General features: G+C 32.9%; 1 protein-coding gene across 1 annotated transcript in view; it reads left to right on the forward strand.

The window, feature by feature from the left end:
* LOC148613071 (uncharacterized) overlaps nucleotides 1–20553 on the forward strand; it is a 33767-nt gene extending 13214 nt beyond the window's left edge. Inside the window, exons 7-18 of the mRNA XM_088595083.1 lie at nucleotides 1274–1339; nucleotides 7043–7084; nucleotides 8146–8355; nucleotides 10342–10562; nucleotides 11112–11172; nucleotides 12087–13033; nucleotides 13332–13380; nucleotides 13716–13779; nucleotides 15322–15536; nucleotides 15916–16124; nucleotides 16599–16670; nucleotides 20294–20553. Coding sequence (XP_088451209.1) covers nucleotides 1274–1339; nucleotides 7043–7084; nucleotides 8146–8355; nucleotides 10342–10562; nucleotides 11112–11172; nucleotides 12087–13033; nucleotides 13332–13380; nucleotides 13716–13779; nucleotides 15322–15536; nucleotides 15916–16124; nucleotides 16599–16670; nucleotides 20294–20317 — 2180 coding nt within the window. The 3' untranslated portion in view covers nucleotides 20318–20553. The remainder of the gene's footprint in view (nucleotides 1–1273; nucleotides 1340–7042; nucleotides 7085–8145; nucleotides 8356–10341; nucleotides 10563–11111; nucleotides 11173–12086; nucleotides 13034–13331; nucleotides 13381–13715; nucleotides 13780–15321; nucleotides 15537–15915; nucleotides 16125–16598; nucleotides 16671–20293) is intronic.
* The last annotated feature ends 241 nt before the right edge of the window (nucleotides 20554–20794 follow it).

Here is a 20794-nt window from a genome sequence, read left to right on the forward strand (position 1 = left end):
TTTAATTAATAACGATCGCTCAATAAACACCTAAAACAGATTGATTATGACTCCTTTGATACGTGAAAATTGATTCCTTTTATGCCCAACAGTTTATGGTATTCTTTAATAAAGTATATTTATTACTTCTGATCTATTATGCACTTGACTGACTGCAGCCTTTCTAAAAAATGCCTCTCTGATTAGAATCAAATTTTATTGTCCAACGGTCGATGTGCAATCAATTTTGTGTTTATATATCGACCGCCTTTATATTGAATAGTTACCGCAAATAGCGTCAATACTTTACTTTGTTTAATTATTATGGGAAAATCATCTCTTGAACAGTCCTATGGTGTATGTGAATTTTTCCAAATGTCCACAAAAACATGTTCAAATTTCATTTTGATTCTATGTGTTATGCAAGTTTAAAATACAGATTTAAATTGGTGATGCCTATATTGTCCGTTAATCAGTTTTGATTTTTGACCCAATTTCTTGTCGAAATGACCACTACAGGGACAAGTAAACTTTATCCAATTTCCATGCAATGGTTTATCTAGAGAATTGGAAGGGTACTAAGTACAATATCATGTTCAGATTGTTTCACTGCGCCCCACTTCTCTAAAAAAATAACACCATAGGGGTCGAACTTCAACTAAGTCTGACTTGCATCAATATATACATTAAGGTAAAGATAATTTTGGAATTTTTATTTCCTTGCTCATTTTTATGACTGCAGCCGGCACGGGCTTAGTTTCAACATGGCCAAGTAAATTGAAATTCATGACCTGAAATAGCTGATAGTGTATATGTTTCAAATTGTTTATTTGTGTCAAACTAAACTGTATCTGATAACAATGAAAAATATCAGCAGGGATTAAAATTTTTTTTTTTCGTTGGTGGACTATAAACGTGACGCCGAAAAAGGACATTAACCATGTTAGTTAAATAAAAGAAAATGCCATATGTTTTATATAGAAATAAATTAAACATTTTGCATTTCCTTTACACAATACTTTTCGAATACAGTTTTCACAACTAACTTTCAAGCTCACAGGTCCGAAATACATTTTTCAGACATTTTTATATAGTGACTGTTGGCCTTTAGTAGTCAATTTTAAAGGCCTATCTCCATTTTGACAAGCTTTGGGCTACGGATTATTATTTAACTGTGAAGATTGCGAATAAGTAAATTTGTAAATCACGTATATTTTTTCTTATTAATCAATTTGCATCTTCCATTAGCAAAAATGTAACTTAACTATAAAAATGTGTGTGTGCACTTTTTCAGATAAGTCATTCAGTAACAAAAACTCCGAAAATGTGAAATATTCTTCGTGTGATGAAAGTGTAGCAGGTAAAACAAATATATATTCATTTAAGACAACAAAAACATCAGTAAATAGGTTTGAGTTTCAGACATTAATAAATTCACTTAATATAACTCTTGTGACTTTTTTCGGAATAAACTCATTACATGTATAACCCCTCCCCCTTCCAAGAAAATAGATGAAGTGAAGATATACACAGAAATACCAAAATGACAACGCGTCGAATCCGGGGACAAAAAAAAATGAACAACAATGTGGTCAATTGCGGTTAAGCAACTATATAATTGCATTTATGTAGAGAAATTAATATCGCAAATGGTAAAGAAGACACAAGGCTATCAGATGAGAGAATTCCGTACATGAAATGTTTATAAATTAGGTTTTAGCTTTCTATTAATAACCTTTTCATAAAACACCCTATTAATGTTTAGTATTAACAATCACATTTCTAAGGACATTTACTAAGTTTTCTCACCGTTACGAAACTTTGATTCAAAATATAATCGCACTTGCATGTTATTCATTGAAAACGGTATTGCCCACCTTGTTTTTTTTATGGAAATATAGTCTTTTATTAAAAGCTCCCAGTTTTTTTATGGAGTACGACTTGCTCATTTACTTTGTTGTTTTTTTACGTTTTTTTTGGTAATTATATGTTCTTTGTTGTATGTGTATGTTTTCGATGTTTTTGTCCCTGAACAACATACTTTCGATTTCGAATTCTGCTTCCCTTTATTACTCTTTCAAACAACATCTGATGAGTTTATCGACTGCTCTTAATACATTCATTGGTAAAGGATTCGATTTTCAAATCACTGTGTATTCTTTGAACCTTGTTTTCATAGAAAGAGATATTTGACATATAATTGCATTCCTACGTAAAAAAAATAAGTCATTTCGTAGTATTGAACTACATCAAATTTTGCCTATTTAGTACTTGATGTTACAATTCCAAATTCAGCTCACTTGCATCATCGAAGCGACCAATTATTTATATTCTGGTAGTTTTTATGGTATTTTTATTTATTTTGTATGTTTCAGCTAGCTTTCAGTAAGGCGTTCTTTTAGTGGACTTTTCATTTGTCTATATGGACTATGTTGAGGTATTCCATAGAAAAAATAAGATGTGCTATTGAATGGATTTTATTATTTGTTTGTTTTTTGTTTCAGTTCATATTTGTTCTTACATTAAAAGGGAATGATCAAAACCCTACTACAGATCTCATGCCCCTGTCTATAGGCAGAAGATATGGCTTTGCGTAGTTATTTAATTATTAAAGTATTATGACTATTTAACTTCAAAAAGAGTTTGCAAATTCAAATAAAAAATGTTTGTATTGTTTTCCAATTATATTTATAGTATTTATTATACCTCCAAAGTTTGGGGGTAATTAGATTTCACCCTGTCTGTTTGTTAGAACTATTTTATATGCAGCTTGCAGCATTGTGATGAAACTTTGTTGGATGTAATTTAACCATATGGAGATTTTATACTGTCAAGAATTTATTTTTGGACAAACAATGTTGACGGCTGTTTTGTCCGCAACTTCTCCTCAACGACGTGCAGGATTGTTACAAAAATGTATGGGGTGTTAGATTTACATATGAAGATATGCATAATGTCATGAAGTTAGGTTTTGACAAAAATTGTAAAATTGACGGCTGTTGGAACTTAGGCATCTTTCGGCAAAACGTGGTCTGATGTGTTGCCCACAACTCTTCCTTAACGACCTGCAGGATTGTTATGTGGTTTGGAGTCGAATGTTCAGAAATGACAGCAAAATTGTGTCTAGCATGAATCAAATTCGTCTCCAAATGTACAGGGTTCAATAAGCTTTGGGAGTGGGAGTCCTGTTAAGGGTAATGTCTAGTTGACCTTGTATTAAAGAGTGAATGGTAAATGCCTTATATAACTAGTTTTACCCCACCGCAGATTTCATGCTCCTGCGTAGCAAAGTGAAATCCGACACACAGATTGACTAGCAAAGTGTATTCACTATGCTACAAGTTATATTTATGCATTTAACCCACCATTTTTTTAAAGTGCCTGTTCCAAGACAGGACCATTGCGGTACCAGCTGCTCCGGTTATGTAATATCTATTTTGTCAGATCTATTTTGACTTGACTTGATAATGAAACGGATCAGTGTTCGGTAGATTTGTTGTTGAATAGGCCATACAATTGCCAAACAATATTTTTTCACAATAGGATACCTGACTTCTCTATATTGAAGTTTTTGGCTTAAATATTGTACAGGATGTTCTTCACCTGTTTCATTTTGGTTCATTACTGCACCTATAACTCTATTGCTAGGATCCAGTTGTACAAAAAAAAATGAATATATATATCAATGCATTTTCACATTTTTCATTCCAGTCAATGCTCGCATTTCTGCCCTTGATCGTAAGATCTGTAAGTGGCAAGCTTATGTTAGTAAAGCCTTTCACAAACTTTCTAAAGTATCCAATAAGTCCAAGGAATGTCCTGAGGTCCTTTTTGTATTATGTTCGATATTTCCTTATTGTTTCTATCTTATCCGTTCTAGTTCTGATTTTCCCATTTCAAACAACATGACCTATCATTTCTATCTCAGGTGCCCCTAAAACACACTTAATTGGTCGGACAGTTAGTCCTCCAACTGATATTCTCTGAAATGTCCTTCTCAGATAGGTAAAATGTTCTGCTCAATATAGTAGTGTCATCAAAGTAACCACCACTATATTCTTCTTGACCTTTTAGTAATGATCTAATAAGCCGGGACTGCTTATAGTCCAAATGGCATCATTTTGAATTGGCAGAAACCAAATGGTGTAACAAATGCTGTCAACTCCTTTGATTTCACATCTAGTTTGATTTGCCAGTAACCTTTTGCAAGATCAAGATTACTTGAGTACTTTGATGGTGCTGTTTTTATTTTAAAAAAAATCACACATTCCTGGTATTGAGTACGTGTCATACTTTCACATGGCGTTGTTCCCTAACATCTACACAAAATCGCTTTATACCGTTAGTACTACGGGTGAAGCCCTATCACTATGACTCTTTTCAATAATTCCTCCCTTCAGCATTTATCTAATTCAAGTTTAACTTCTTTCTTTGTTTCAAGAACTCTATAAGGTTTTTGCCTAATAGGACTTGTTTTATCATCCTTTAATTCAACTTTTTGTTTGGTGATACTTGTACGTCATGGCTCATCTGTGAAAATATGTTGAAATTCACAAAGCAGCTTTTGTAGTTCTACCCTTTCATTTTCTGTTACTGTACCACTTATGCGAATGTCTCTTTATGTTTCTTTATCGGGGGTCACAGGTGAACTTTCAAAAGGAAGTTCTTCAATGTCATCTTCTGTTGTGGTGGATCACACAAATGCTTGTTCATGTCGAACTTTAAATGGACGCATCATATTTAAGCCCTTTATTTCCACCAACCTTAATCTGATAGTCAACATCACTAATACCTTTAATTAATCTAACCAGTCCTTTCCACAGTGCATGAAGTTTATTGATTGATGATGGGAGTAAAATCAAGACTTCATCTCCAGGAGAAATCTCTTTTCACTTGCTTTTCCGTCATAATATTGCCTCTGATTCTTTTTTTCTACTTCTGTATTTTGAATTGCTATGTCAAACATTTTCTTCATTTTTCCCTCATATCTAGTATTTACTGCACAACATTGTCTTCTGTTTTGTTTTGTTTTTTTGCTTTTTGTTTGTTGGGTTTTTTTTTTTTTTTTTTTTTTTTTTTTTTTTTTTTTTTTTTTTTTTTTTTTTTGTCTTTTTGTTTTTTGTTTGTTTTTTGTTTGTTTTTTTTGTCCTTAATTTGCGAATATTTAGCAGCCTATACACACTTCAACAGGTCAGAAGTAAAATTAGATTCCTGATCTGATAGCAACTCCATCAAGTAGTCCAACCCTGCTAAAACTTGAACCAGTTCTTCAGTAATCGTTTGAGTATCTATAGAGCTATTGCTTCCGGGTACTTTGTTGCAATCTTTACAAGTATGTAACGATTTCATCTCAAACTCTTTGGTAAGGGACCGACCAAATCTATCACTACCTTACTAAAAGTAATTCCAACTACAGGTACATAAACTAAAGAGGATCTTTCATTACCTGTCTTCTTCTTTTCAAAGGTTGGTATACTTCTTCTTTGAATAAACCTTGAAGTACTTCATCTTTGACTCATCTTTTGCAGTTATCCTTTTATTATCTTTCAATTGTTACTTAGCTTGACCTCTTGTCATAAACATTGCATGACTTTGAGTACCATACTCTCATACTATATCGTTGCCCAGTAGCACATGCTCTGTCAAATAGTTATCTACACCAACTCTCCAGAGTGCAACGAACATACATCCAAGAAACAGTTTGCCATTTGCAGTTTCTTTGGCCACTATCTATCAAATACACTTATATAGTCTCGTCTAGAATAAGAGCTCTTTTTGGAACTAATGAAGAGTGAACCAGTTTATGTATACAACCTGTGTCCCTAGGCATCATTCAGCCTTTCCAATGAACTTATCTTTAATTCGATATGGTTTTAATTCTTGATAAATTTGCCTCTCATAAATAAACGCAGCTTTTTTACTGTTATATGGTTTATCATTCTTTTTCTTTAGCCTACAGTCAACAGTAAGATATCCTCTTTATCGCAAATATAAAATTTACGAGTTTCCCTTACATTCTCTTTTCCATTTTGTTGTGCCCATGCAGGAATTGACGGTTTATGTTGTGGTGCAATAGGCACTACCCGTGATATTAAAGTTACCATTTCATCTACACTATGTTTTGTTTCCTTCAGCCAGGTTATTAATTCATCAAGGGAAGTTTCCATCAACTGTTCCCTCAACAATAAATCTCTCAATTGTTTTGTGCTTTCTGATTTACGAGTTGCCTATATGTATCATCTTTCGACTTGTATGCATCGGCAAGTATCTCAATTGTAAGCAAATAAGCATCAATGTCAACCCCCTAATTGAATCTAGGCATAGCAGGACCTTCATATGTAACCTCTATGAAGACCACTGGTCAATTTTCACCTTTCACTTCTTGGCCATAATCAGGAGATGTCAATATATTACTTTTTTAAGTTGAGTTTTATTACTTTGTGGTCAGGGACTCGAGCCCTTACTTAAAGGTGACTTAACACTTGTTGAAGACTTTTTTGGAGATCTCTGACACGCCGGTGCAGTAGCTTCGTTTCACCATATCCGTACTTTTTCCATGGATCTAACAATTCCAAAAGTAAATGATTATACATTTTTGTCCTATATTTTTCATTCTCAAATTTCATATATATCTCGACCAATCATTCTGTCTTTAAGATAATGAATAATAGAAAACGGTCAAAACTTTACAAGTATCTTGAGGAGTATGCAATGATAATAATGAAAATGGAACATATATACCTATTGGTCAACACACAAACCTCTTTTTTGATTAATATATGATGGACTTTCTGAAATGGGTCAAGTAAGGATGCTTTCTACTTGTAGAAAGATAGATGTCATCCTTACAACGAGATTAAGTTCGCCTCTGGTTATGGTTGAATGATTTTTACAGAAGTTATGGCCCTTGGATTTGAAAATTTCATTGAATATTAAGTTTGAAATGTATCTTTTTATGCTGGAAACATTGGAACGCTATTCTTTTATTAGAAATAATAACAAGTAATGAGTTGCCATTACCTTGTTAAAAAAACATATAAACAAAGCTTTCCATTTGTTTTAGATTCTACGGACGAGTCTTTTATTGAAGATGAAGAAATTCCCGGTAAGGGATGTATTTATTTAAAGAGCATTATAGAATGTATTCCTCCACAAATAAAGTTTTGGGTGTATATAGGTTCCACCCTGTTTGTCCGTCTATCCGTCTATCAGAATTATTTTCTGGGTAGCTAGCAGCATTGTTATGAAACTTTGTGGGATGTAATGTAACCACACGGAGATGTGCATACTGTCAGGAATTTATTTTTGAAAAAAAAAACGTTGACGACTGTTGAACCTATGTGTTTTACTGCAAAACTTGGACTCTTCTGTAATATATAATTTACCTTTACGACTTGCATGACGGTTATGAAATTCAATGGAGTGTTCGATTACCAAAGGAGATGTGCACATGGTCAGCAACTAGTATTATTATGTACGAGTTGCTCATTTACTTTTGTTACTTTGTATAAATTATTTTAGCTACTCTATGTTCTTCGTTGTGTATGTCTGTTTTCAATGTCTGGTCTTTGTCCCTGGAAAACATTCTTTTGATTTCCTCTAGAATCTTGGTTCCTTTTATTACTCTGTCGTCTTTCCCAGACATTGCTTTTTTATGAGCAGTTCGACAGGTGTTTCTAGAAAAGCTGAGGACGCTCACCCTACCGGTGCACCTGATCCATGCTCCCAGTTTTAGTGGTGTCCGATTTGTCCATTAGCCTATGTTACTTTTTATGTATTTTTTATGTTTCTTGTTGAATTGTCTGTTTCCCATGTCTGGTCTTTGTGCCTGGATTACATTCTTTTGATTTTCGCTCGAATATTGGATCCCTTGATTACTCTTGCTTATAAAGGAACATAAAAGTAAATTATTTGATAGTTAAATTTCAATACAATATACAAAAATATATACAGATTCAAAGCGAACATCTTCTGATAAGAACATGAAAATATACTGTCTATCTATGTTTTCGTTCTTGGACAGAATCCTTTTCTTTTTTCTTCTTTTGTTTCTTTTTTTTTTTTGTTTTGTTTTGTATGTTGTTTTTTTTTTTTTTTTTTTTTAATTTTAATTAAATGGTTTTTTTTTCTGAAGTTTTAATTGAAATGAATTTGAACATATTTTAGAAATACTGACAGAAAACATGGCAGCATTCACTGATGAAGAAATCAATTATCTCCGCATCGTTCAACTTATCTTTGGAGTAGCAAGTCCTGTCGTACGAATAGTCTTCAATAAAATAGTTCCAATTCACATTTATGAACATTTTTGGAAAAATATTTTCAAGGATGTTTCAAGGAAAATAGACGCAAAGAAGCGTTTCCCTTACGAACACGGTAAGAATGAATCATAAATAAGTAAACTAGTTAAAGAGAAAAAATCAACATACACATAAAAGCAATTTGTACGAACACCCTACCCCAACCATCCAAAAGAAAACAAACGGCAACACAGAATCATAAGTTTTCAAAGAGTACTCATGGGAGTCAGATTCGAGCTGAAATCCTATGGTCTAGAAAGGAAAAAAAGATACACACAGCGAGTAACAAGAAATAACCAAAATAACACGTACAAAGAAACAAAAGCAAATGAGCAACCCTGAATCCACTTAAAACTGGGAGCATGGACCAGGTGCAACGGTAGAGTTAGATTCCTATGCTCCTATAGAAACACCCATCGAGTTACTCATAAAATTTCACGTCTCTGGTAGTCGAAAGAGGCAAAATGAAAAGAATGACACGTTCAACAAATCGCTGTGCAGATGGATACGTCATAACGATCCACGGGTTCATGATGAAGACCATAAAACTTATGTAGTGATTACTTCAATTTTGTAGCAGCCCCTTTCCCCCTGTTCCAGAAGTTTAGTTATTTAACTATGTACGGCAAGCTTCGGAATAACGAATGAAAACTCAATACGTATATTGCGACAGATAAACGGAAAATTCACAATACTGATTGAGAATATGTTGTAATGCTTTATCTTGAGATGTCTGCTCCATCGATCTCTAAATATGGGTCACTGTTTAGAAACTAGTATTGCTTAAGGACAAAACGTCATATTCACAGCAGAAATTAAGATCAAAGGATATTGCGAGAAGTTGTTACATCTTTTGGCTCAGATCAGCTTTAAAACCAGCCTCATAAGAGTGAAAGAATAGGTAAGCGAGTAGCGGAACTTAATTCGTTTCCATTTTAATGCCAGTAGTCTGTTGAAAAACGTGTCCATCTCTCTGGCCAAGTATATTGCAAAGTATTTTAACAACATATTTTCCTGTATATTTCGAAAATAATTTTGGGTCGTTTTTACAGAGTGTAAGAGAGTAATCAAGGGAACCAAGGTTATAGCGGTAATCAAAACAATGTAATCCAGGGAAAAAGACCAGACATGGAAAACAGACATACACAACAAAGAACATAAAGTAACTAAAATCATACAGACAAAGTATTAAAAGCATATGAGCAAATCGGACTCCACTAAAAATGGGAGCATGAACCAAGTGCACCGGTAGGGTAAGCGTCCTCTGCTTTTCTAGAAACACCCACCAAGTTGCTCATAAAAAGTCAAGTCTGGGGTAGTCAAAAGAGGAAAGGAAAACTATGACACAGTTTTCATGCAGATGAATACACCGTAACGATCCACGAGTTCATGATGACAACGATAAAGTTTCTGTAGTGATGACTTCAAACTTGGAGATACATAACACTGTTCCAGAAGCCTATTTGTTAAAATTCAAGCGCGATTCTGCGTAGTTTCGGCAAGCACTGGGATAACGCTTATGTTGTGATACGAACACTCCATACGCAGGTGTTGTAGGGATGTTGCCACAGATGAAAGGAAAGTTGACAATTCTGAATGAAAAGTCAACACGTTGATCGTAAATTTTGGTCAATAGTTTTCCTTTACCGTCAATGTCTAAGTGTAGGTCGGCCAAGACATGAGGCTGACTTCACAGTGTCTGTAGTATTCTTTATCTTTGGGATAGATGCGATGTATCAAATCGCCAAAATAAGGATTGTTTAAAGATGTCGGGATTTTAACTGAGTATGGAATTTCGGAATCCAATACATGGACGGCAGTTCACACTAATCGTCGTTAGTAAAGAGACCAAAGTGAATAGAACGGATTATATTGTCCACTATCTCGTCTTTGGAGAGTGTGGTAGCAGTATAATATTTTTTCATTTAACTTCGATATAATGCTTCTTGCAAACAAAACATTCTTGTTGTGGGCTTAGTCTGCTGGTATGATATATTTGTAATGTTAAGAAGACAATGTTTTGACTAGAAAATATGTTACAGAACTTTTTTTTCGTTTCTAGAACACACCTTACCGTCAGAAGCTTTTGATATAGCATTTATGGTCAAATTACTAAAGGATTTAAAGATCATTGCGGCAGTGGACCAACTTTCCCCCCTATGCAATACAGAAATAGATGCGTTACTAAGCAGGATCTATTTTTATAGAAGCGTTGTAGTTGATGCAGTTCATGGGAAAATGAGCTACAGCGACTTTCAAAAGAACTGGCAGGATATAGGACAGGTAAAATGTATACAATTTTATTCATGACATGGTAGTAACAGTTGTAAATAATTCCATAAATCTGGGAAATCCAGAAATGTACTATAAAATATATTGATCATAACATGCTGTTGACAAATTTAGCAATACATAATTTGTCTCTGCTCCAATTATGGAAGTATAACTTTTTTAGCTATACTTGAATTACAAATATTATTACTATTGTTTGTTTAATGTACCATGTGATTTTACTTTTCTTATTTCTGTTTTAGAACAAATTCTTTTTTTTTCGTTATTAAAAATAATGATGGATGTGTTTAAAAGTCTTTTTGCATACTTATTTACAACTGATGTAATATTGGGTTGTTTTTTTTTTTTTTTTTTTTTTTTTTTTTTTTTTTTTTTTTTTTTTGATTTTGTGTGTGTGTGGCTTTTGTTTTGCACTATTTATGAAACAGCGTAAAAAGATTTCTTTTCCGTTGATTTTCATATTTTTTTTTAAATATTTCATAAGATATTTATAAGATCAGAATTGAAATGAGACAACATTTTTGTATTAATTATTTGAAGATAATACTGATGTTAGCTGCTGGTCATTTGGACGAGATCAGTCGAAACAGAATTTTAAGGGGTAAGAGAGAGTAATCAAAGGAACGAAAATACTAGAGGAAATCAAACTTATGAAATCGAAGGACAAAGACCGAACATAGAAAGCAGACATACAACAAAGAACATTACAAACCAAACTAATACGTACAAAGCAACAAAAGAAAATGAGCTACTCGGACTCTACTATAAAAAATGGCAGCATGGACTTGGTGCACCGGTAGTGTAAGCGTCCTCTAATTTTCTAGAAACACTTGCCGAGCTGCTCATAATAAGTGAAGCATTGCATAAATACAATCAGTTACTATAGAAACGTGCATCGTTATCTCCAATATAAATCAAGAGCTTCGTCAATTTCGTATGAATTATATTATCATATAAGTTTATTTTATTGTTTATGTTAAACCTTAAGCGTCTAACTACGAATACTAACATTTTTTTTTCTTTAAATCTTTCTATAAAGATGTTTACACTTAACAGCTCGAATCTATTGATTTACCTCACTGAGAGGGTTTTTTTGCAGATTATAATTGAGCTACTTTGAAAATATAAGTAATTACCACTTAAGATCTTCAGAATAGCGTTTCTAATCGAGGAAAACACATTTCAGTATAAATTAAAGGCTCAAAATACGCTCAACTGACCCGTTATTTATTATTTAACTTATTTTGTTTCACCACATTTTAGGTTACTTTAACGTATCCAAAACCAGATCATTGTAAATATTTTTTTAGATATAGACAATAATTGTCTATTTCAATTCTAGCTAAAATTAAACAAAATTGTCATTTCCTTCATCTGAATAGTAAAACTAGTAAGTTTCATTTACTTTATTTTATTTTTTTTCAAGATATTGAGAAATATAATTCAAATAGCAAGTTTGACATAATGCACTTTTAGTTTTTGCCTAAAGTGATGAATATTATGAATTTCTTTTAGATCAATTACTAGAATTAAGTCCAATTAGGAGAGCTGATTCTAAATTGCAAAGGTATGTTTTGTTGACGGAAACATATCCACAGCGCATATTACAGAAACTGGTTGAAGAATTTTGTCTCTATGAACTATATGATGGTTCAATCAACACATTTTTAGGAGTGGAAATGCATAATTTTTTACATAAACGCAAAAAGCAGTCATATTGTTGTTTATGTTCTAGTAAAACATTTTCATACATCATTTCAAATGATTTGTGGAATCAATTATACTCGTACAAGGACGCAGAAATTGCGCATACGTGCAAGCACAATCAAACATGCGTGCTTAGATACAAAGTCAATTCCGAATTCCAATTAGGACAGGCAAGTACATCAGTGTTGGTTATGTTTGTTTTAAACTCACCACGGCTCCTTCGTTACCTAGTTAAAAACATGTGTACGAAATCTTTCTCGCAATGTTTTGAGAGCTATAAGCATTGCTTATTCCACGCTATTAAAATACATGGCAACATAAAATGTTGCTGCTGTAAAGATGAACCTTATCCCCAGGTTAAAAAGCTGCTTACATTTGATGATTGGCTAAGGTTATTTTCCTTAACCTATACAACTGCATGCGAATTGAATTGTTGCTGTTGTCATTATTCGATAAACGACAATATGAATATCGATAATTTGGATGACAATCTTCTAAATAAAATTATGCAGATTGCAGGCCCATTCCAATTATTCGACAAGATACAAAAGAATACGTTGAACAATTTTTTGAGCTTGGATGGGGAATATAACGAATACATTGATGCCTGTAAGGAGTTGTTGGGAGCTGTAAGAAAAGATTTTCAATTTGTTCAGGACTTTTACAGAAAGTTAAGATTGTCTACTACCACCACTAACGATATTGACAGACAATATGTTGGTAAATGGATACAAAAAAATGTTCAGAAAAAATGGGTAAGCTTTTTGTCTGTTCCCATTGCCATCCTTTTGACTGCATAGTACCAATGGAGACTTAAATTTGCCTTTATTCAATTAAATGTACAATATTTGTGCTGCTTGTGTCGGTGCTTTGGTGCTAATTAACTGTTTCCTAAAATTTTCTTAAGTATACAGAACTAAAGATCAATTATATAACAATTCCCTTTTAAAATTACTCATGTGTCATCGACTTTATTTATCAGGTTTTGTTTGTTTTTCGCAATCAAGTTTGATGTCCCTGTGTTAGTAGTATATATTGTTTGCTACTTTTTAGGTTACATCAAGTTTAGAAACGGATGTACTCCTTTTATTTAAGGACGGAGGTAATTTGGAATAAACACTCCTGGCAGTAGTTAACGCATTAAAAGCCTTTTTTGAAGCAATTTAGGATCTTTTTTATTGTTATTTGTATTTGAAACGACATTTGTCATCCTTGCTTTTCGTTGTTCATCCAAAGTATTCCTATACAGTTCTAATATTGAAACATAAAAACATAATTATATTGTTATCTTTTATGTTTGTTTGAACACACAGTGCCGCCGTTATAAACGTTTTTAATATCTCTGTTGACCAATCATTTGTTTTTTTATTATAAATTCAAATAGTCTGTTAAAAATAACGTAAAGCTCTTATATTTTCAAAATCTTTACATTTGTAGGAAGGTTAGCGACGAAAAATGTTTCCGTCTCTAAAAGCGCAAAAGTCCTTTTTTCTGGTAAAAGGTTGGTATATAAATAAAGTGTATGTTCAGTCCCAAATGAACGTCTATCAGCTTAATTTCTTCCCGAGTCATTGAAAAGTTGAGTTCCAACGGTGTGTTAATGAGTCATCTACATTGTATAATATTACCTCGTTAAAGCATGTTTTTATTTCAATATACAACTACACATTTAACAACAAACGACAGAGTTTTTTTCTTTCAATTTTAACATAATAGCGTTTGCTTAGTATAAGGAATAACTGTTCAAAATTTGTGTTTTGCCGTTTTTCGCAATTTTGACCCTATGAATGTATATATGAATTTCGGAGAAGATCAAAATTGCGAAAAATTGCAAAACGTTTAGTAAGAACTTGCAAATAATTGTTAAAAACATTAATTTTCGGGGTTTTTTTGTTTTTATTTTTTTGTTTTTTTCTCTTTTTTTTTGGGGGGGGGGGATTTTAAAAATCTTGGATCCAAGTGCCTGTGATTTTAACATATATGACTTATCCTGCTCAAAATCCAATCTTTACATCCCGTAGTGAACAGGGGAAACACACACTGTTGTCGAAAAGAATATCCACGCGTCGAATAATGATATATAAAGTATTACTATATTACACTAAATTCATCTGTAATTGTCGCGAATGAAATAATTTATTTTCGACGGATATGGACGATTTTTGGTGCAAATTAAAATACAAATGGGCGCAAAAAAATGCGTCGGCTTTTGGAACCTTGATGACCTAAAAGTAATTTTCTTCAGGTTGTTTACGATACTGCCATTTAACCCTTAAGTATTACTATGTACTGTTAATGTCGCTTTCATATTTACGGAATGCAAGCCATTTTAGCACGTTTTTCAAAGGGACGTAACCCACTAACACCCAACAGCCTCATTTTGGAAAGGATAAACAGTAAACATTTTGTTGGAAACTTAAACTATTCTCGTCAATAATTATAATGAAATTGTGAACGATAGCCACGTTTAAAAGGTAAAAATAAGTAACTAAATAAAAAAAATAAGTATGTATAAAACGTAAAAACAAATTGATGAAAGTAAACTATTTTCACTTCGATAAGTACCTGAATGGTTTTAAATATGTTATATTAAAGTATCCAAGTACTTACCGCGGCTCTATTAAATCGAATATTTGAATTTGCTGCCAATTGCTCCAATTTAACACTAAACCAGTCTATCGGATGACAAATTTATAATAAGTTACTCCCCTTTGCCTAAAATCTTAACAAAGGAAGCCAAAGTCAGGAAATGAAAAAGTTCTATTCAATAATTACCACTGTGTAGAAAAAAATGACACCTTGAAAATAATGAGATACGACAAGAGTTGTGCGTGGGACAACCTGCTGTATGCATGTAAATGATTTCTAAGGGAACAACTTTATTTCTATCAAAAAAGTATAAAACTGATTCTGTTTCTAATTGTTGATGTTTTTAACTTGTACAATGTAGAAATTGGTCTAGGGGGTTTCTTGTGAGTAATATAAAAGATGTTGTTTGTTTCCTAAGAGTTGTATGAATGCTTATATTTTAATTATTCTTTAGAACGATCCTTTGCACACATGATCAGGAAAATTTTCTGAAAATAAATTACCTGTTGAACCAGGTGGTGTGTCCAGTTGTAAGAATGGAATTTGATAGTCGAGTGACAAGAAGCAAACTAGGAAATATCATATCAGATATACTAGATAGGGATTTAAAATCGGATTCAGAATCTCTTCGGCTTACATCATTTCAGCAAAATCGGATATTTCAAAAAGGTGAATAATTCATAATTTACTTAGCAAAAAAAAAACGTGAAAAACTTTCCTGTCCATTGTTTAATTAACAACACAACTAATTTTCATCGTAAAGGATATGTTGCCTTAATAAACATATCTATATATTTGGTAATTTTTAATCAATAAATAGCTTAGACTTATTTTACTCTTTACAGTACAGAAAACCAGCCTGATAATGAACTTATAATCACCATGGTCATTAAATCATGAATCTGAAATAAGCATTCTTGCTCCATTTACCAAAACACATTTTCTCAAGTAAAACCTGGAAATATTTTAATTTTTCAACAAGTACAAGCCACCACAATGACTTCCGAATTTGAATTCTTTTTTTTTAATTAGTTGTTCATATTTATAGATAGAGAAGTAACATCAAATGATCTGGATTTGTTTTTAATGATAAGAATATTACAAGATAACAAGGCCACAATCAAGGCCTTGAAAAACGATTCAGAATTTTTTCATCACCTCAATTCGATCACAGAGATAAGAAGACAAATTACTCGAAGTTCTAACGGGGTATTAGTTGATAGTGAATTCGATGTTTATTGGAATTATCTTTTAAAGGTAATTTACTGTACATACTGCAAATTTTCAAAACCTTTACCTTCTCTTGACAATGCATCTGATTTGATCAAAAACTGGAAAAGAATATGCAACTTTTAACTGATAGGGTGTGTTATTTCTTTGTCTGAAGAGTTGTATTGTAAGATTGTGATCATTTGCATTAACGGCACATATATACACTGCTTTTAATACTACCAATCCATGGATTTTGTTTTACATCATAAAGTACGTATTTGACCTTTGATAAAAAATGCAAATCGAGTTTTACTGGACGTAGAAAATTACCTTCATGGGTTTTCCTAGGATACATATATGATGATATTTTAGGGAAGGAAATTAATTAAAAACGCCTTTCACTAAAAGCGAAAATAACTTTAACTTTATGTTTAGAGTAATGTTATTTTTACCCAAATATTAATGATCGACGTCATTTTCCTCATTCAAATGATAAAGCATTAATTGTCTCTTTTAAAGATTGTTACAAGCTTAAAAGGTGGGAAATATGATCAAGGTTTGGACGAACTTAAGACACGGAAAATTTCAAAGGTATTTTTATATAATACAGTAGAAACTTTAAATTCAACATTTTAATGTGTATTGAATAAATATACTATATTAAAATAAGATTCATGAGTTGTAACAACTTCATTTCTACACAGCCAAAAGTACCAAATATTTTCGTACGTAAATATTGGCTTTCTGAAATAGGATTATCATGTTATAATCATACCGTAATTATGCGTATACTAAAATATAAAAGTATTATTGGCTTAGTAATTGGTCCGAAGCTAGCCATATTTGACTGAGGCGTGGCCGTAGTTCAGTATTTCTAGCCGAGGACCAATAACGCAGGCAATATGGAAACCTCACGCAGTTATAACTTTATTGACTAACTAGTCCAATACACTAGACCAATATGGATTTTAGCCAGTCCAATATGACGTATTGGACAGCTAAATTCCGTATTGGACGGCTAAATCCGTATTGGACGAATTTATTCCGTATTGGCGCACGTTCGAACGAAAGTCAATAAATTTTAATTATATCATGCTCGGTTTACAATGTATATTTTGTCATTATTGGTTGTGAATGCTCCGTTTTAATAATAATAAAAAACAATGATTTTTCTTAAAAGTCGACAACAAATCGTGTCAATTTCATAGCAAATGTTAAAAGTAATTATAGACGAAGGGCTAGAAACATTCAAAGAAAAATTGTTTTGCACGCAGAAAATAATTATAATGTGTAAATAATATGCATTTTTTGTTGATCTATTAATGCGACTTAATCAATGATTGTACAATACTGGAGAGAAAGCAGATGATACCAATGGAAGGTGTTAAGAAAATATGATGGAGAAAAGATTCACCTTTTTTTTCTAAAATTCGTGATTAATTCAATGTTGACATGTTCTTTTGAAATGAGCAAGTAAGGAAACATTCAGTCTTACCACGATACGTCATACTTTCGAAGTTGTATCAATCCAATGCAGATCCTTAAAAATCGAACGATGTTATGCAAACCCTCAATACTAAATTATTATCGGAATATATAATAGCATCAACACCTATGATTTCTCAACTCTTTATATAACTATTCCCAAACCTCAAGTTAAATTCCGACCTAAAAGTATTAAACATCGTTGTTACCCTAAATAAGATGGAACGCCTAGATTCAAATACGTAGTATACGGCAGAGATTCTTTAGACTTTGTAAAAAGCGAGTGTAAATCATCTTCTAAATATACCGAGAAAAAAGTTGTGAAATGCTGGATTTTTTATCATAAACATATTTGACAAATGTGGTGGGCGAATTTTTTTACATCTGACGGTCGGCATTCCAATGGGAACTAATTGTGCTCCATTGAACTATTCCAACGCATCTACTCTGAATAACTTGAAATAAAGGACAATATATACACTCTTAAATCAGCCTCATTTCTTAACCTACTCTTAGTGATCAATGGAAAAATATAACTTATGACCAAACTATACTCCAACCGTGATGACTTTTCATGAGACAACTTCCCTTCAGCACATGCATGTGGAGTTTTCATATCACATTCTCATACATTATGCCAGAGCTTGCCGAAGAGTAATCAAGGGAATCAAGGTTATAGCGGTAATCAAAATAATGTTATCCAGGGACAAAGACCAGACATGGAAACACACATACACAACAAAGAATATGAAGTAACTAAAATCATACATACAAAGTAACAAAAGCAAATGAGCAACTCGGCCTCCACTAAAAACTGGAAGCATGGACCAGGTGCACCGGTAGGGTAAGCGTCCTCTTCTTTTCTAGAAACACCCGCCATAGTTGATCATAAAAAGTCAAGGCCGGGGTAGACGAAAGAGGAAGGAAAACTATGACACGTTGTACAAATCAGTTTTCATGGTGCAGATGGATACACCATAACGATCCACGAGTTCATGATGACGACCACAAAACTTTTGTAGTGACGGCTTCGATCTTGTAGCAACACAACCGTGCTCCAGATGCCTATTTGCGAAACTATGCGGACTTTTTTGTACCGTGCTACACTTCTTACATTTAGACTTCTGGAACATGGTGTCCTGCCATAAGATTAATGTTAACACTAGAAAAGTTTTATGGTCGTCATCGTGAACTCGTAGGTCGTTATGGTGTATCCATTCCCAGCATGAGAACCGATTTGTTTACCTTGTCATAGTTTCCTTTCCTCTTTCGACTACCCAGGGCATAACATCTTATGAGTAACTCGGTGGCCATGGGTGTTTTTAGAAAACAGGATGCTTACCCTACTGGTGCACCTGGTATATACACCCAGTTTTTAGTGGAGTCATGGTTGCTCATTTACTTTTGTTTCTTTGTATGTGTAATTTTGATTACTTTCCGTGACTAGTCTTTGTCTTTGGACTACATTCTATAAAGGTCGTAGATACATACAGAATGTACTATGCAACTGATTGATGATACAGTCCAAACATTCAGTCCATTTGTCTATCTTTGATTGTTTTGGTGTTTTAATGAATAAATTTGCATAAAGAAAAAATGACAATTGAAAACGTCTTTATATTTATCATGATATTCTCACTATGCATCTATTTTAATCATATCAAGGAATCATGAGGCACCTGTTTGAGCTACAGATTGTAAATCGCGGGCTTGTTTGTTTGATTTATTTTTTGTTATTTTTGGGGGCTTTGTTGTTTTTTTATTTTTTGTTGTTTTTTTTTTCTTTGTTTGTTTGTTTGTATTTTTTGGGTTTTTTTCCTGATTTTGTTTGTTTGTTTGTTTGTTTGTTATTGTTTTTTTTTATTTATTTATTTATTTATTTATTTAATTGTTAATTTTTGTGTTAAAAGATATGTTTATAGTTTACTGTACAGATGATTTTTGTATTTTTTTATCCATTGTTCAGTAAAATGATGTCATATAAATGTTCCTTACTATACCCCAAGCAACAATATTGCGGGGGTATGTTTTATCCGTTCGTCCGTCACAACCTGTTGTCGCCTGGATAGCAATTACCTTCAAACTTTCGTAATTGGTTAGAAGCAATTAAATCTTGGAAGGGATTAATTTACACAGAAATCGGTTAAGAGGTAACTTCTTTGGGATGGAGACTTAGTTAAATGATTAAGGGTCGTCGCCTGGATAGCTCATCCATATTTTGTATCCGATTATCTTCAAACTTTGGTGAATGGTTGGTAGCAAAAAAATCCTGGATGGGAATGATTTTCACATTAATTGGTCAAGGGGGCACTTTTTGGTGAAGGGGACTTAGTTAAAAATGTTTCGGCTCGTTGTCTGGATTACACCTCGATCCATATTTTAACTAATTACCTGCAAACGTTTGTGAATGGTTAGTAGCAATAAAAGCTTAGATGGGAGTGATTTCACAGAAAATAGTCAAGGGAGTCACTTTTTGAAAAGCTTAAATGGAAATGGTTTTTACAGGAATTGATCAAGGGGACCCTTTTTCTGATGGGTATAGTTTTTTTATAAAGATATGACGACTTTTGTTATTTGTTAAGTCCATCTCATTGCACAGGTAATGTGGTTAATTCGATGTAGCCTGCATATAACAAAGCAAATCTACTTAGATCTTTATAAGATATCAATGTTAAGTTTTTATTACTTGTAAATATGCTTTGATACGCAACAATACTTTGATTTCACAGGGTTTTCACAGACATCTACGCTAACCTTAAAGACTGTGGTACTGAATTAGCCTTAAAAAGGACAGGACTATGAAGGGAGATATTGTGTCTCCTGAGGGCTGAGAAATTAATCATCGAAAGTTGAAGATTGACACAAATAATGACTAAAATATACTTACATCTGAACTTACATTATTAATTGTTTGTCATTTAAGTGTATGTCTTATACTAATTATTATTTTAGCATAAAAGAAATCTTAATAAAAAGAAAGTATATTTAACCAAGTCTTTCATCTATCTTTCCATCGAAATATCACATCGTCTTTCAACACAATCGTATATGTGTCCAAAATATATTGAGGTTGTGGTCGTTACAGATGTCTGACTCATATATTAACGTAAATTTTGAAATATATGTAAATAACACTATAACAATAAAGTTGAAAACGATAGCACTTTCCGTATATCCGTTACACCCTTCATTTCGTGCATTGTAAAGCTAGAACACCGCTGTTTCTAGGA

The sequence above is a fragment of the Perna viridis genome, chromosome 7, assembly GCF_037379345.1.
Source record: "Perna viridis isolate PV_CMFRI_1.1 ecotype Kerala chromosome 7, ASM3737934v1, whole genome shotgun sequence".
In the NCBI taxonomy this organism is placed as follows: Eukaryota; Metazoa; Mollusca; class Bivalvia; order Mytilida; family Mytilidae; genus Perna; species Perna viridis.